The sequence below is a fragment of the Triturus cristatus genome, chromosome 4_2 (genome assembly GCF_964204655.1).
Source record: "Triturus cristatus chromosome 4_2, aTriCri1.1, whole genome shotgun sequence".
Lineage (NCBI taxonomy): Eukaryota > Metazoa > Chordata > Amphibia > Caudata > Salamandridae > Triturus > Triturus cristatus.
In genome coordinates this window covers 481,502,950-481,518,528 of record NC_140586.1, presented here as the reverse complement: position 1 = coordinate 481,518,528, position 15,579 = coordinate 481,502,950, and the positions used below count along the sequence as shown (strand labels likewise).

Below are 15,579 nucleotides of genomic sequence, written 5' to 3'. Positions count from 1 at the left end.
AGAAGGAGAGGGGTTCTGCCACCTGGCTCAACAACCTCGTCTACCAGCCAACCAGATAGGACTAACAAAGCACAAGCATTAGAGCTGCGCTACCATAAGACTAACAACTGCCAAGAGAGCAAGAAGCAGCATTTATACAGTGCACTACATATGGGGGGTTTACGCACTGCCTGTTGCACTAAAAGAGGCGATGTAAGCTGCTGTTTAAAGACTGGAAAGAAGGGCTACAAGAGAACAAGAAGCAGGGTTCCAGGATTGGACTGCTTGAATGGTGCAGAGATGTCTACTTTGAGTTTATCTGGAAGGAGAGGATTTAAGAAGTTGACCTCTCTTTAAATTACGTCACCTTGGACATTGGCTATGCAAGGGGTGAGGTGCGAAAGCATCTAAGTTCCACACAGATTAAGGTAAAACAGATGCAGTTTGAGACAAGAGTCCAATTAAGTGCTCTCTTGCCTCCTGAAATCAGATCAAATTTTTTCAGGCTGCATGCAAGTTTGTGACCACTGGCAACTACTTTTAACAGTCAGGATGGGTCTGTATATAGCTCCAAACCCAGTGACAAAGTTGAGACGGCTGCTTGTGAAACTTCCAAATCAAGGGTTTTAAATGTGACAAAGCAACTCAGAGAGTAAATAGTAAGTTCCAACAACTGTGAGATTTTTAGTGGGTTTAAGTAAGTGCCAGTGTATGTGGTCAGTTTGAATGGCCCACACCCACAAGCGGCTGGCGGGGTTGTGGAGACTCTTTGTGGTTATCCTGTCTGCAGGAGGTGGCCGGGATCTTAAGCGCTTCTGACAACACAGTGCGCCTGTGTCTCCTAGGGGGATGCAGCCCAGCACTTCACGGACTGAGTCTCTCCCTGCTTCCTTTCGGCGAGCCTCCCAGTGTTGTTCATTTTATTCAGAGTAAGCTGGTGTTGCTCAGGGCTGAGAAAGCATGGTGCAGGGCAGGGGAGCCAAGTAAGCAAGATGCTATAATTTTTTTTTGGGGGGGGGGGGGGGCTGGGACTGGGCTGAATAAGCATGATTTTATGCAAGGGATCCAAGGGACCATTGTACTGTGCTGGGGAGCTCTGAAAGCATGATGCCTTGGAAGAAAGCTGAAAAAGTGTTGTGCACACAGGGTTGTTGTGCACAAGGATATATGATAATGTCAAATTATTCTTGTGCATGTACTTTTAAAACACTGGATGAATGTGGCTAGGAAACACGTGTTTTACAAATGTACACGAATGGTACAGATTGGTTCCTGTGTCGCAGTTTATTTTTGTCCTCTTTTCACTGCACCAGATTCATTGCTACAGTTGAAATAACGAAACAGTCGTGTGCAAGCCCCTCCCTTGAAGAAGTGGAGGGCTCAGAACTGCAGAAAGGTCTTTCGACCAAAGAAATTACTTTATACACTAATTTATTGTTTTCAATTCTCGCCGGAATTTATCATTAAAAACAAGGAAGCTGTAAAAAAAAAAAAAAAAAAAAAAAAAAAAAACACGTGGAAAATGTTACCACCGTTTCAAGCCTACTCTTTTTTTTGGATAAATATATTTTATATTAAATGCCGCTTCTGATATGGGTGGGGCGTGGCGGTGGTGGAGAGGGGAGGTAAATGAAGGTCTCATTATTTTAAAAGAGAAAAAAAACGAATAAAAAAACCCCCGAAAACGTGTGTACATATTTACATACACACACGTGAAAAGTGAACTAATGAAAAAACAACAACTCGATAGCTAGCGACTCATCGCCATCTACTGGATGAAAAAAAACAAAATGTCATTTCTGATGGCATTGAGAATTTGATACGAAATTAAGGGACAAGTTGTCCCGGTTGTTCCAGTGTCTTAAACCAGACGAACAGCAAAGTTTACGAGTATTCTCTAGTTTTCAGCGGGCTGTACGCAATGGATGCCCGCAAGTCAGAAGCTTCGTAGCCTCAGTGAATGTTTTAGAACTACAATCTTTTTCAACAAGCCAAGTAAGGCAGTAACTAGTGAATACCCAGGACTGCATTCCTACGGTCTTGTGCCCCTTACTAAATCTCTCTGAATGCGTGAGGCGGCACACACGCAGGAAGTAGCTGGTGGCAAATGGAATGCGCGTGGTTGTGCACGTAACCGCCACCCGATCCGCCTGGGAAGCCTTTGGGAGCATTTTCTGAAGCCCCTACATAAGTCTCGCTGAGCGATCGCTTACGCCAGGCGAGACCTAAAAAAAGAGGAATAATGAAGAATTGTAAACAAGCATTGGCATAGCCAATAGGTCTCGCCTTTGGGACCTTATAAGTGTTTAGCCATGCAACACTTGATTGTTGCACCAAGGATATTGTACTGGATAACTAAACACTTTTAAGGTCCCAAAGGCGAGACCTATTGGCTGTGCCAATGCTTGTTTTAGGTTTGTGCTGATGCCACAGAGGTGGGTGGCATGCTTGAAAGAGAAGCAGCCATTGCTGAAGGAAGGGGCAGGGACACTGGGGGCACCTGGGGAGGAACACTTCAGGCTGGCGGGATGCAGGGATGCGCGGCTCTGACTCTCACTCGTCTCTTCCTTACGCCTAGTGTCCAAGGGGCGGCAGCTCACCCTGAAGCACAGCCCATGGGACTGTCCAAGCTCCCAGTGAAGCATGGGCTCGCGGCTTGCACGGTGGGTTCGGGTTACTTGCAGCACGGACTCACCAGTGCCCTCTTTCTAAGAAACTTCCTTCTAAGGACTCATCTCGTGAAGAAATACAATCCAATAGTTGTCTAGTATGCCTTACGATGATGAGAACCCTTCTGCAACAACTTCTTGTACATGCATGCAGGAGTACCGACAGATTACAGACCATGGGGGCAGTCTCCCGATGCACTCTGGGAGACTGCCTTCTAGCCGCAGATAGCCTCGCTCGCCTCACGCAGTCCAGCAGCCGCTCCCCGCTCGTTATTCCACAGACGCCTCTCCTCGGTAACCGAGGTTCCAGAAGCTCAGTGGACTGAGTCATTGGCGCAAGAGACCGGGCATTGACAATGGATGCAAATAGAGAAGGGTTAGTGCCTACCAAGCATTGTAAATATTGCTTCACGGGAGCATGGTGTGAATGAGGCATTAGGACACCTGAGCCAGACCCAAACCTCTACCCGCAATCCGCGCTCACCGCGTGACAAGTGCCACCAATGTTCAGCAGACTCCGCAGAAAGGGTACGTGAAAAGATAGTGCCTGCAGTCATGACTCCAAGTTCCCTCGCTAGACGACTGCAGCTGTCGAAGGGTCGAGAGTCAAGCAGGCCATATTCAGGGAAAACCTGCCCAAACGCTTGGCCCTTAGTACCCTTTATGACTCAGCCTGATGCTCTTGCTGCAGGGCTTTGTAACATGCTCAGTTTGGTTCCAGTACGTGGGCGACGTGTAATAAAAGTGGGTCCAGGTAGGGCTAACATAAAAATGCGATACATTTTTATACACACAATATATAAACGTAAGATACTCGGAATAGACGGAGCCGAAACCAGGTCACCAAATGAAAACAACCGAAAAGACAGGTTACCTTGAGCCCTAGAACGCCTCTCGGTTCCAGGTAGTTAAGGCGAGGCGAGGCTCTTAGCTCAGCTTGCAGGGGGTATGAAACAGGCTCGCCTGTGCCTCGTGCACAGCCTTAGGAGTCCAGAGGAAAGCATGGGCTGTAGTGGGCAGCTACGGTGCTTTGATCATATCCGCCTTATCTTCGCCTAGTACAGCGGCCAGCGGGGAGGTGCGCTCTGCACTAACTGTCAAAGGCGCCCAATCAGAGGCTCCCCTATGAGCTTTCTTACACCCACTTTGCCTGTCACTCGGTTGGAAGACCCCAACCTATCTTTACCTTTGCCAAATTCCAGGCATTCCAGAAAAACGAGTTCTGTGGGCCCCAGCAGTCCAGCACTAACTTAGATGTTTAAAGTCCACCCAACACGATGTAAGCAAAGGGCACCAGAAAGAGGCTTGAAACAACTCAAGCTATTACAAGTGGAGGTGGTGATTTGGGAATAGAGTGGTAATGAGAACCTTGGCCCAAAGCTCAAGTACACGCGAAGAAACAAGCACGCGAGTGGTGCGCGTGCGCGCCTCAGCGAGACATCTGTTTTTCATTATCGCACACGCATCTGCGCACGATAATTGAAAACAGATGTGTCCCATGCAGGTAACCGCAAGCAATAGGCCGTGGGCGACGCAAAGGTGGGACATGCGCCCGCCTTTGCCCAATTGCGTGCTGTCTTTCTTAGAAAGACGCACGCAAAAGCCCGGGACGAAAACAAACCACACGCACAAGCGTGTGGTGAGCTTTTCAAAGCCCTTTTACTGTTTACATAAAGTCTCGCCAGAGCAGCGCATGCGCGCTGTTACAGGCTCGACCTAAAAAGTAGATAAAAAGAATCATGAATAACAAACATACCAAGGGGGAAAAAACAAATTGCGGGGGAAGAGAGAAAGATATCTTGTATAATTGGACTGCAAGAAAACCGTAATTTCACTTTTGTCAAAGGGTAATCTACTGAAAGACATTTAAAAAAAATAAGAAAATCTACTGCCTAAAAGTAAGCCACTCTTTATGTGTTATTACTCTTATAATCAAGAAGTTCGGATTCTCTGTTGATCGATAATAAACTTCTCAGAGCTTTGGTAATTCAAGTGTAGGTTAATGATGGGTGCCACTTGGCTGGAAGCTTTATAACAATCACAAGCTATGTCACATTGGAAGAGGTAAAAAGTTTCATTTTCTCCAGTGTCGAATGACATCAATACTTGCGCTAAGTTTCGTACCTCTCACTAGTTAATTTGAACAAACTACTGAAACCAGTTTACATAAGGGCTCTTTCGAAGGCTTATTCTCTCATGCAAACACTGGAATGCCTGACCATGAAAGGCTACGTGTCGCATTCTTTGCAATATCCTTTACTGATGACATTTTAGGAAAACATATCTAGCTAGGTAAAAAGTGAACAAGCATACCTTCTTCTGAAGGCTTTCAACAAATCCGATGGGATCTTTCAGGGCTTCGTTTTGATGTCTACTCAAACTTTCGAGATCCTGAACAGCTTGAATCCGTTGCGACTCCAGCACAGCGATTGTTTGTAACAGTCTCTGGTAACTAAAAATACATTGTAGAAATCAGTCGAACCCTTGTTCAAGCAGTACGTATCCATAAAACAACACGCTACAAGTGCACTGTAAGACAGATCCACTGCCAACCACCATCATTAAAATTAGGCCCATGTGTTAGTATGCTAGCATAATATTGAATTTTCATTTGGCACTACACTAAATGCACAGAATAGCTGCCATTTTACAGAAAACAAAATGTAGTGAGATTTTAGCCCACAGAAGACTGGCTTGAGTACAAAATATTGTGTTAAGAATGAGACATTTTCTGTTCAAAACAGTCTCCTGTGGCTTTTTAGGTCGAGCCTGGGCAGAGCATGCATTGCTCTGCGAGACATGTAGTTCCAATAATATGGGCTTTAACCCCTTCGGCGCGGCAGGAATTCCGCCGCGGCGCTGGGGGGGGGGGGGGGTTTGGGGGCAGCGCGGTGGCGCTGTGCTTGTGACGGAACCGCTCCGTCACGAGCCACGGTTGAGCTGTGCTCATGACGGAGTGGTTCCGTCACGTCTCCGCCCACTGCGCTAATCGCCCGCACAGGCGGGGAATTAGCGCCGCGTGGGCGGAGCGGCGGCCAACGGCCGCATCATGACGGAACCACTCCGTCATGAGCACAGCGCAACCGTGGCTCATGACGGAGTGGTTCCGTCATGAGCAGGGAAGGGGTTAAACACCGCCCAGGTTTTCAATTGGCTTCTCTTACTGTCCTTTGTAAATGCCTGCTTTTTATTGGTGGATAGGCTTACTAGTTCCTCCTATTGGGATTTCGTATTTTCTCATAGGACTGCCCCTGTTACATGCGCTTATACCCTTAAGTTATTTCCCAACCTTTAGGAGCACTCTTTTGTCGGTAGCCCTGCCTCTGCTCAAACGCCTAACATGAAACCTTTGTGTCCGGTACATCTTTCAGCTTGGCCCCTTACTTAATCTCTCCTTGCCATTCCCCAGACCACCTCACCCCTCCCACAACAGTGTATGACCACCCCACCACCCCTCCGAGGTTGCTGCTTGTTCGGGGCGGTCCACTGTGTGGTTTTTAATCTCACAATGCCGTTCCCCACACCACATCACTCCCTTAGGCACGCCTTTATTTATAAATGGTGGCGCTTTGACTTTAAGAGTGCCTTTATTTATTTACGAAAGGCGCTGCTTTCACTTTAAATTTAAGGAGGTGAGCCCCACGCTTAAACACGCGTCTTTATTTCTGAACAGCACCGTCAACTCGTCCCCTGTTGGTAGCTGTGGCTGCTGCCTTCTATCTGCTCCTTAATTCTTGCAACATTAATATTCAAAGGGTGAAGTCACCTCTGCCACAGTGGCTGTGCTCAAAATAGGAAAAGACCCAGAATACGATGACAGCCTTGTTCAAATTTCGGGGGGAGGAGGGGGGGGGTGGGGGGTGGATGGGCACAACTCCGGTTCAGTTGTAGAGCCAGGTCTTGAGGTTCTTCCTGAAGGTGTGTAGGTTCGGAGAGCGTCTAATGTTTGCTGAGAGACCGTTCCAGGTCTTGGCTGCGATGTAGGAGAAGGCTCGTCCGCCAGCTCTGTTTCTGCGGATGCAGGGGGGGGGGGGGGGAGGGGGGGGGGTCTCTGCCAGGGTGCGTGGAGGACTCTCTTGTTGAGGTATTTGGGTCCGATGTTGTGGAAGGCTTTGTAAGCATGGGTGAGAAGTTTGAACGTCACTCTCTTGTCGACGGGGAGCCAGTGGAGGTCTCGTAGGTGTTGGGTCATGTGTTCGTGTCGTGGTGTCCCTAGGACGAGTCTTGCTGCGGCTATTTGGAGCTTGTGCAGCAGGGTTCTATTGATTCCACCGTAGAGGGCATTGCCTTAGTCCAGTTTGGTGGTAATGAGTACGTGGGTGAGGGTCTTTCTGCATTTGGGGGGTATCCATTTGAAAGTCTTACAGAGGATGCGATGGCAGTTGAAGCTGGTGGAGGCGACGGAGTTGATCTGGAGGGTCATGGTGAGGGAGGAGTCCAGGATGATGCAGAGGTTCTTTGCGTGGTCTGAAGGGGTGGGTGGGATCCTGAGGGCAGGGGGCCACCAGGTGTTGTCCCACGCCGAGTTGGAGGGTCCTAGGAAGAGGACTTCAGTCTTCTCCGAGTTGAGCTTCAAGCAGCTGTCTTTCATCCAGCGTGCGACGTCCTTCATTCCTTCCTGGAAGCGGAGTCTGGTGTCTTCTGGGTTTTTTGTGAGAGAGAGGATGAGTTGGGTGTCGAAGTATGAGACTATGCTGAGTCCGTGCTGTCTGACAATGGCGACGAGGGGGACCATGTAGATGTTGAAGAGCGTGGGGCTGAGCGACGATCCTTGGGGCACTCCGCAGTTGATCTCTGTTGGTTCGGAGAGGAAGGGAGGGAGTCGGATTCTCTGGGTTCTACTGGAGAGGAAGGATCGGATCCAGTTGAGGGCATTTCCTTGTATTCCCGCGTTGTAGAGTCTGGCTGCGAGCGTGTGGTGTGAGACGGTGTCGAAGGCTGCGGTAGGATGAGGGCCGCGGTGTGTCCCTGGTGGAGTAGCATGCGGATGTCATCTGTGGCGGCGAGGAAGGCAGGCTCAGTGTTGTGGTTGCTGTGGAATCCGGACTGGGAGGAGTCTAGGATGGTGTTCTCTTCGATGAAGGTAGTCAGCTGGGTGTTTACGAGTTTCTCAGTGACTTTGGCAGCGAAGGGGAGCAGGGAAATGGGTCGGTACTTTTTCAGGCCTGTCGGCTCGGCTGTGGGCTTCTTGAGGAGGGGCTTGACTTCCACTCGTTTCCAGTTGTCTGGGAAGATGCCGGACTTGAAAGAGGTGGATGGTCCGTACTAGTTCGAGTGCGATGGCGGCGGCCCTATGGTAGATGTGAGGAGAGCAGGGGTCTGTGGGGGCTCCAGAGTGGGTGTTGTTCATGGTCGCTGTGACATGTTCCACCGTGGCGGGATTCCAGGTCATGGTCGGCTGGTTGTCGATGGTGGGGAGGCGTGTCGTGTCCGGTGTTTGTTCGTTGAAGTTGTCGAAGAAGGCCTTGATCTTGAGATGGAAGTAGGAGCTGAGCTTGTTGCAGAGTTCCTGGGATGGTGTGACGTCCGTGGCTTCGCTGGGGGGTTTGGTGAATTGCTGTATGACGTTGAAAAGTTCTTTGGCGTTGGAGTGGATCTTGTTCTTGATGAAGGTCTGCTTGGTGTTCCTTATTTGCCGGTGGTATTCCTTCTGGGCGTTCTTGTGGTTGATCAGGTCTTCCATGGTCTTACAGTTCCGCCAGGTTTTCTCAAGGCGTCTGCAGGTGCGTCTGGCTTCTTGAAATTCGGAGGTGAACCTGGCGGCCCTCGGTGGGCGTTCTTTAGTAGGGTGGCGGAGGGGGGGCGAGCTCGCCAGCACAGCTGGAGATCCAACGGTGGAGTTCTTTGGCTGCGGAGTTGGCGTCAGTCGTGGTGCTGGGAGGGTCTAGGCGAAGGGTGGTATGGAGTTGTTCCTCTGATCTTGCTCCAGTTCTGTTGTGGTGGGCGCGTGGGTGGGTGGGTTTGGGTGCGACGGTGGTATTGAAGGTGAAGTGTACGCAGTGGTGGTCTGTCCAGAGGGGCAACGTGGTGTGGTTGAAGCGGATGCCTGTTCCTCCTGTGAAGATTGGGTTGAGGGTGTGTCCTGCTCTGTGCGTGGGGGTGGTGACGAGCTGCTTTAGTTAGAGGTTGGAGAGGTTGTCGAGTAGGGTGGTGGTGTTGGGGTCGTTGCGGTTGTCGAGGTGGAAGTTGAGGTCTCAGAGTAGAATGTAGTCCGTGGAGGTGATGGTGTGGGGTGCGACGAGGTCGGCGATAGTTGTGGGGGCCTGGGTGCGTGGTCCCGGGGGCCTGTAGGCGAGGGTGTCGCGCAGCATGGTCCTGGGGCTGGGCTGGATCTGAAGTGGAGGTGTTCTGTGCTGGCATGGTGGTGGTGGGGGGGGGGGGGGGGGGGGGTCGCTCGTGCAGGAGGTGGAGAGTCGGAGGGAGGTCTTGTGTGTGATGGCGAGGCCTCCTCCTGGGCGGTCCTTCCTCTGGATCTTGTATCCGTCGGGGATGGCGGTGGCGATGTCTGGGCTGGAGGTGGTGGTGGTCCAAGTTTCCATGAAGAAAGCAACGGACGATTGGGTGTCGATCAGGTCCCAGATATCTGAGGCGAGTCTGTGTAGGGATCGCACGTTGAGGGAGATGCAGGTCAGGGCTTTGGTGGAGCGGCCGTCCAGGGGGTCTTCTGCCATCGTGGGCGTGTCGATGGTGAAGGTTGAAATGCTGGTCATGCCAGTTTTACAGCCGGCCAAGTGACACCCTGTGAAAGGACAGACTTTGCAAATCCTTGTTACATTAGGGAGTTAGCCCATTTCAAGATGGTGACAAAAACACAAGATAGCTTTTGACTGCCCCTTGAAAGATTCTTGGATATCACGTTCCCAGGTTTGTTGCAGTTTTGTGCAGTGTGACAGCAACGGAGATATTTTAATTATATCAAACAGGAGGCTAGAAAGAACTGACGTAAGTAGTTAAATCTATGTTTTGTGACGCTTTTACAAGGTAGAGTGCGTCGTTTAGGAGACTGGCCTCGCTTACTGCATACTAGAATTTGAGTGTGCAGTGCAAAAATACACAGTGGGTAAAATTCCAACCTGTAAGAAGAAATGCGTTACTCTGCAGTTATCCAGTATTGGTATCTTTCATAGATTCACATGCCTGAATCATTACCAGTCGTCGGGATGGGAGTCCCCGGTAGATAAGTAAAGTAATGTCCCACTAGACAGAGAGAGATAGGTCCAAGGTCTCACATTAGTAACATATCTAGGTCCTTTTGTAATAAGAACCAAACTCTTTGGTTGCTCTCTATCAGCTATCACCACCCTCTGGAACCTTCCTGGAAGGAGATCTAGTCCCTCAGATTTTCGTAAGCACAGTGCTATGTAGAGGTGTCACGGAGAGTACTAGGTGAGACCCTCCAGTGGAGGCGGGTGGGTTGCATGTGAATCTATGAAAGATACCAATACTGGATAACTGCAGTTACAGGTAAGTAACGCATTTCGTATCCAATATTAGAGTATCTTTCATGGATTCACATGCCTAAATCAGACTAGAAAGCAATGATCAGCACATTTCTGTTTGTGCAGAATACACAACTTCACCAGATAAGACATATCAATGTGAAAATGGAAAGCAATAAATTGCAATTATGGCAATCATAGAAATAATGAAGAAATGTGCGTATAAGAAGAATAGAAGGTTGGTGGGAAGGAAGGAAGGCTCACCTCTATCGAAATAGATGACGTAACACCATCCTTCATCAGTTCCGTATCCAAGCAGTAATACTTGGTAAATGTATGCGGCGAATTCCATGTTGCCGCTCTGCAGAGGTCTGTGATAGGCACACCTGCAAAAAGTGCCATAGAAGTAGAAACTGCCCTAGTGGAATGGGCACAAATTCCCGATTGCAAGGGTTGGCCAGCTTGCTGGTGACAGAAGACAATAGCACCAGAGATCCATCTGGAAATACTTAATTTAGTAAGTGGAAAACCTTTCCGAGGTAAACTGTAAGCCACAAAGAGTTGGTTGGACTTGTGGAATGCTTTTGTCCAGTCGAGGTAGAATCTAATGAATGTAGAGCTCTTTCCGCTGCTGTCTGAGGATTCAGAAAGAAGGTCCTTAAGACGATAGGTTCATTAAGGTGAAAGTCCGACAGGACTTTGGGTACACACTTTAAAAATAGTCCGAAGTATTACCCTATCGTTTTTGGATTGAAGAAAAGGATCTTGTATTGTGAATGCATGAAGCTCACTTACTCGTCTTGCGCATGCAAGAGCTAGAAGAAGTGCTGTCTTCCAGGAGACTAACTTGAGGTCAGCTCTGTGCATTGGTTAAAAAGGGTGTTTCAGAAGTTGGGCAAGGACTGTGTTGAGTTGCCATGTTGGAGGTGGGGACTTCACGGGAGGGAAAGTCCGAAATAGGCCTTTGAGAAATTGTTTTATCAGTCTATTTGACCAAAGAGAAGGTCCTGTAGAAGTTCTCCTGAAACGGGATATTGCTGCCAGGTGAGCTTAAATGGAGGCGTGAGCGAGACCTGAAGTTGCCAGATGGAGAAGGTAAGGCAATATTTCTTCTGGAGAGAAAGTGAGGGGATGCATTGTCTTTTCCTGGAACATACTCCGCTCTCAGGGAAATTTTGTGCTGAATCAACCAGTTCCAGATTTAGAGATTCGAGAGAGTGGTAGTGAACGAGTTCCTCCCTGCTTGTTCAGGTAGTGCATCGTCGTAGTATTGTCCGTCCTGACTAGCACTAGAGAACCTTTGATCCTGGGTAAGAACGCCAGGAGAACTAGATAAACTGCTCTCAGCTCCATGAGGTTTATGTGTAGTTTCTGTTCGGAAGATGACCATCTTCCGCTGATCTGAAGTTCTTGGAGGAAGGCTCCCCAACCTTCTAGAGATGCATCCGTTGATATCATTTTGGGAGAGGCTGGATTTAAGAACAGTAGGCCTCAAGAGAAATTCTGTGGAAGAGCCCAACAGTGAAGAGCAACGACCATCTGAGGGGTCACCTGTATGATGTCGTCAAAGGATCCGTCGACTTGAACCCATTGAGTGGAGAGAGACTCCTGGAGAGGACGCATATGGAGGAGACGGTAGAGAACCAGAAGAATGCAGGATGACATCATTCCGATGAGGGATTTGAATAGGCGCACTGAAAGAGACTCTTTTCCTTATTCCCTCTGCTAAATGTAGAAGTTTGTTGTCGCTCTTGTGACGGGAAAGCTTTTTTCTGGTCCGCATCCAGGACAGCTTCCAGAAAGGTTATTCGTTGGGAAGGCTGTAGGACTGATTTGTCTGGGTTAAGGGTGAGACCTAATTGTTTGAAAAGCCGTAGACCGGCTCTGGAAGATCTCCTCGCGCTGTCGAGAGAGGGTGCCTGGACGAGCCAGTCGTCGAGATAAGGAAAGTCTTGGTGGTGTTGCGGTCTGAAGTATGCAGCCACTGGAAAGAGGCATTTTGTGAAGATGCATGGGGCTTACTTGAGTTCGAAGGGCAGGACCCGGAACTGGCAATGCCTGCCAGCCACAGCGAATCTCAGAATCTTTTTGTGCCTTCTGTGGATAGGGATATGAAAGTAGGCATCTTGGCGATCCAAGGATACCATGTAGTCGTTCGCATTGAGAAGTTGCAGGACTTCTTGAATGGTGACCATGCGAAACGATTTTGTTTAGACTTCTCAAATCTAGAATTGGTCTCTATTTCTTCTCCTTTTTGCGTACTAAGAAAAACCAGGAGTAAAAACCTTTTCCTCTTTGACTAATAGGAACCCGTTCTATAGCTCCTTTCTGGATCATTGATGATATTTTGCAGGACTAAAAGGTGTAAATGCTTGTGAACCATAGACTGAGGAGGTGTTTGTGGAGGAGTTTGTACAAACTCCAGCGAGTGTCCAAATTGTACTAGTTGGAGAACCCAACGGTCTGTTATGTGTTTCCAATTCTGTAGAAAGTGGGATATTTTTCCTCCTACTTTGGAAGGCGGTAGAGAGAAGTCATTGGCGTCGGGCGGAATCCTTCTGTCATCCGGTCTTTCCGCAAAAGGAAGACTTGTTGTACGAAGTCTGCGTCTGTTGCCTCTGTTGAAATTGTGGCCTATATTGTCGGTTGGAGGAGGAGTAGGAAGACCTATATTGCTGGTAACCTCCTCTGTTGGAATATTGCCCTCTACCCTTTGAGCCTCGAAAAGGGGTGCTTTTATATTGAAGGGCACCCTAAGCCCTGGCCGTGTCTGTATCCTTCGCGATTCCTTGAAAGGCTTCATCAATATGAGTGCCAAAGAGGAGTTGACATCATAAGGCATGTCCTGAATTTGGTCTGGATTTCAGGCCCGAATGTTGTTGCCTTAAGCCAACCCTGGTGTCGTAGGACCACCGCCCCAGCCAGTTGGCGGAAACCAGTAGATGCAATGTCCATCGCACAATCGATAATTTCTGAAGCTGATCTAATCGCCCTCAAATATTTTTTTTGCCTCCTCTTTAGACTCTTGCGGCAGGGTCTCTAAGTAGGGAGCAATGTCGGACCACATCTGCCTGTTGTAGCGCCCCAGTAACGCTAAGGAATTAGACGCTCGCACCGTTAACGCTGACATGAAAGAAAAACGCTTTCCAATATTGTCTAGGCGTCTGCCCTCTTTATCCGGAGGAGCTGAAAGTGGGGCCGAAGGGTTTTTTGACCTTCGCTGAGCCGCCTGAGTAATTACTGAATCAGGCTTGGGATGGCCGATAAGGCAGGCTGGAGCGGTGTCTGGAGCGCTATACTTTTTGTCCAGTCTTGGCAATACTGAGGGAACCGTAGAAGGATTTTGCATTATTTTGATGCCTTGATCCCAGATGTAATCTATGATAGGCATAGATAGTACTGATTTCTTGAAGTCGTAAAGGAAACAGTCCTGTTGGGGAGAAGGCATAGGAAGTTGGAAACGCTGTGCTGCTCTCACCAGGAGATTATGGAAGCCTCCAATATCTTCAGGAGGGGAGTCCGCTTGAGGAGGCAACGGTGATGCTGGAAGAGGGATAACGTAGTCGTCCCACTCGTTATGATCTGACTGAGTGTCTTGAATTTCCCCTTCCTCTTGTTGTTCCTCCTCCTCATCATCCGTAGAGGGGGGGAGGTGGCACAGGTACATCAATGGTAAGAGGTGGTGGTGGAACTTGCGCCCTCGGAGGCTGAAAGAGAATTGGAGCAGGAGACTGAGCAGAGGTAGGGAACCTCTTTTTGTAGTCCGAAATCATAAATTGAAGGTCAGAGACTGGGGAAGAAGGAAGACAAACCATCTGTGGCTGTTGATGATGGCTTTCGTCCTGATAATATGCCTGTTCATCCATATCTTATTCGTCAGTCAGAATCCTCCTGGTATTTGACATTAAGTTCAGAGGGACTTCTCACAGCCCTGAACATGCTGTCCTCGTCCGAATCCTCATCGTCGTCTAAAAGATGAGATGGAGGTAATGGTTGAACCCTACTGGGTGATGTAAGGGAAGGTGTCAGCCTTTGCTTTGCAAATTTCTTTTGAAAATATGTACTTTCCACCTTTGATTTAGGTGTCGTCAACTAGGCTGTCGGTATAGTCGTCCATGGACACAATTGGTGCTGGCGTTGATGAGGCTCTCGTCGACGACCAAGTCACCTTCATTGTCGACGGTACAGTCTTCGGCGACGTGCGCATCATCGACTACAATCCACTTGTCGTCGGCGATGATTTTTTTTATCTTAATCAGACGAAAAAGGGATATGTGCCGTCGACGATGGCGTGGTCATCGACGAGATGTATGCCGACGAGGCTGAGATTGTAGAAACTGTCGTCGACGAGGTCACTCCTATAGCTGTACAAGGAGATCTGGTCGTCAAGGCCACCGTCATCGAGATGGTAGTCAACGGGGTTGAAGAAGTCTTTTTATAAGTGTGTATCACCCTCGGCGGAGGAGTCAGAGGGCTAGAAGCTGGTCTCCGTGAACCTTGAAGGGAAGGAGACTCCCTGGTTGGTAAATCCTTATGTTTTGAAGCCTCTGAAGACTTTTTCTGTGTCTTCTTTTGAGGGTGCTGCGAAGAAGGACCTGGAGAGACATCTCTGGACCTTTTTTGGGGGGGGTTTTAGAGCATTTGGATGAGCTCTCACGCTCCTCAGAGGACAAGGGGTCTTCTTTGTCCTTAAGCCTCTGCAGCCAAGTTACAAGCCTTCCTTCACGGTCTTTAAGTATCGACATGTAACCTCTTCTTGTTGCAGGTACCACAGGACCTAAAAAGGCCTTTCTTAGGAGTGTCTGACTTGAAGACAGATAATACTTCACTCAAACAATCTTGAAGAAAAAAAAAATCACTAGAATCACTTGAATCCAAGAAACAAGGAAAACCTGAGCAGAGCTCAGTGGAGACTCCCTTGGCACGACGTGCGTTAGAAAATCTGAGGGACTAGAGCTCTTTCCAGGATGGTTCCAGAGGGTGGTGATAGCGGATTGGTTGCTCTCTAAGAGTTTGGTCCTCATTACAAAAGGACCTAGATATATTACTAATGTGAGGCCTTAGGCCTATCTCTCTCTATGTCTAGTGGGACATTACTTAAATTATGTACCGGGGACTCCCATCCCGACAACGGGGAATGATTCAGGCATGTGAATCTATGAAAGATACCCTAATACTGGATAACAGAGAAATGTGCGAGTATGCGATCAGCCCTTGGTCTCAGAACAGTTTTTGGGTGCATCAATCTCTCTCCTGTAGTGTTGTATTTTATTCTCCTTCACTGGACTTGGAACAGGCTTAAAATGAAGTCTGGCTGTAGCTTGTGAAAATCACTCAGTACAGGACAGGCACTCCCCCGGGAGATCTGGGCACGTCACTTTCCCTCCTCCTTACTCTTTATTCTCGCCTGCTCTCCTCTTGTATCTCTCTACACTCTTTCTTCAGCCAGCCTGTCTCTCGCCCACTTCCACACCACATTACATTACCGCTCC

At 48.7% G+C, this 15,579-nt stretch overlaps 1 protein-coding gene across 1 annotated transcript in view; it reads right to left on the bottom strand.

Moving 5' to 3' along the window:
• Window positions 1-15,579, bottom strand: part of ZZZ3 (zinc finger ZZ-type containing 3) — a 333,973-nt gene that overhangs the window by 223,910 nt on the left and 94,484 nt on the right. The window contains exon 3 of the mRNA XM_085602036.1: window positions 4,962-5,100. Coding sequence (XP_085458162.1) covers window positions 4,962-5,100 — 139 coding nt within the window. The remainder of the gene's footprint in view (window positions 1-4,961; window positions 5,101-15,579) is intronic.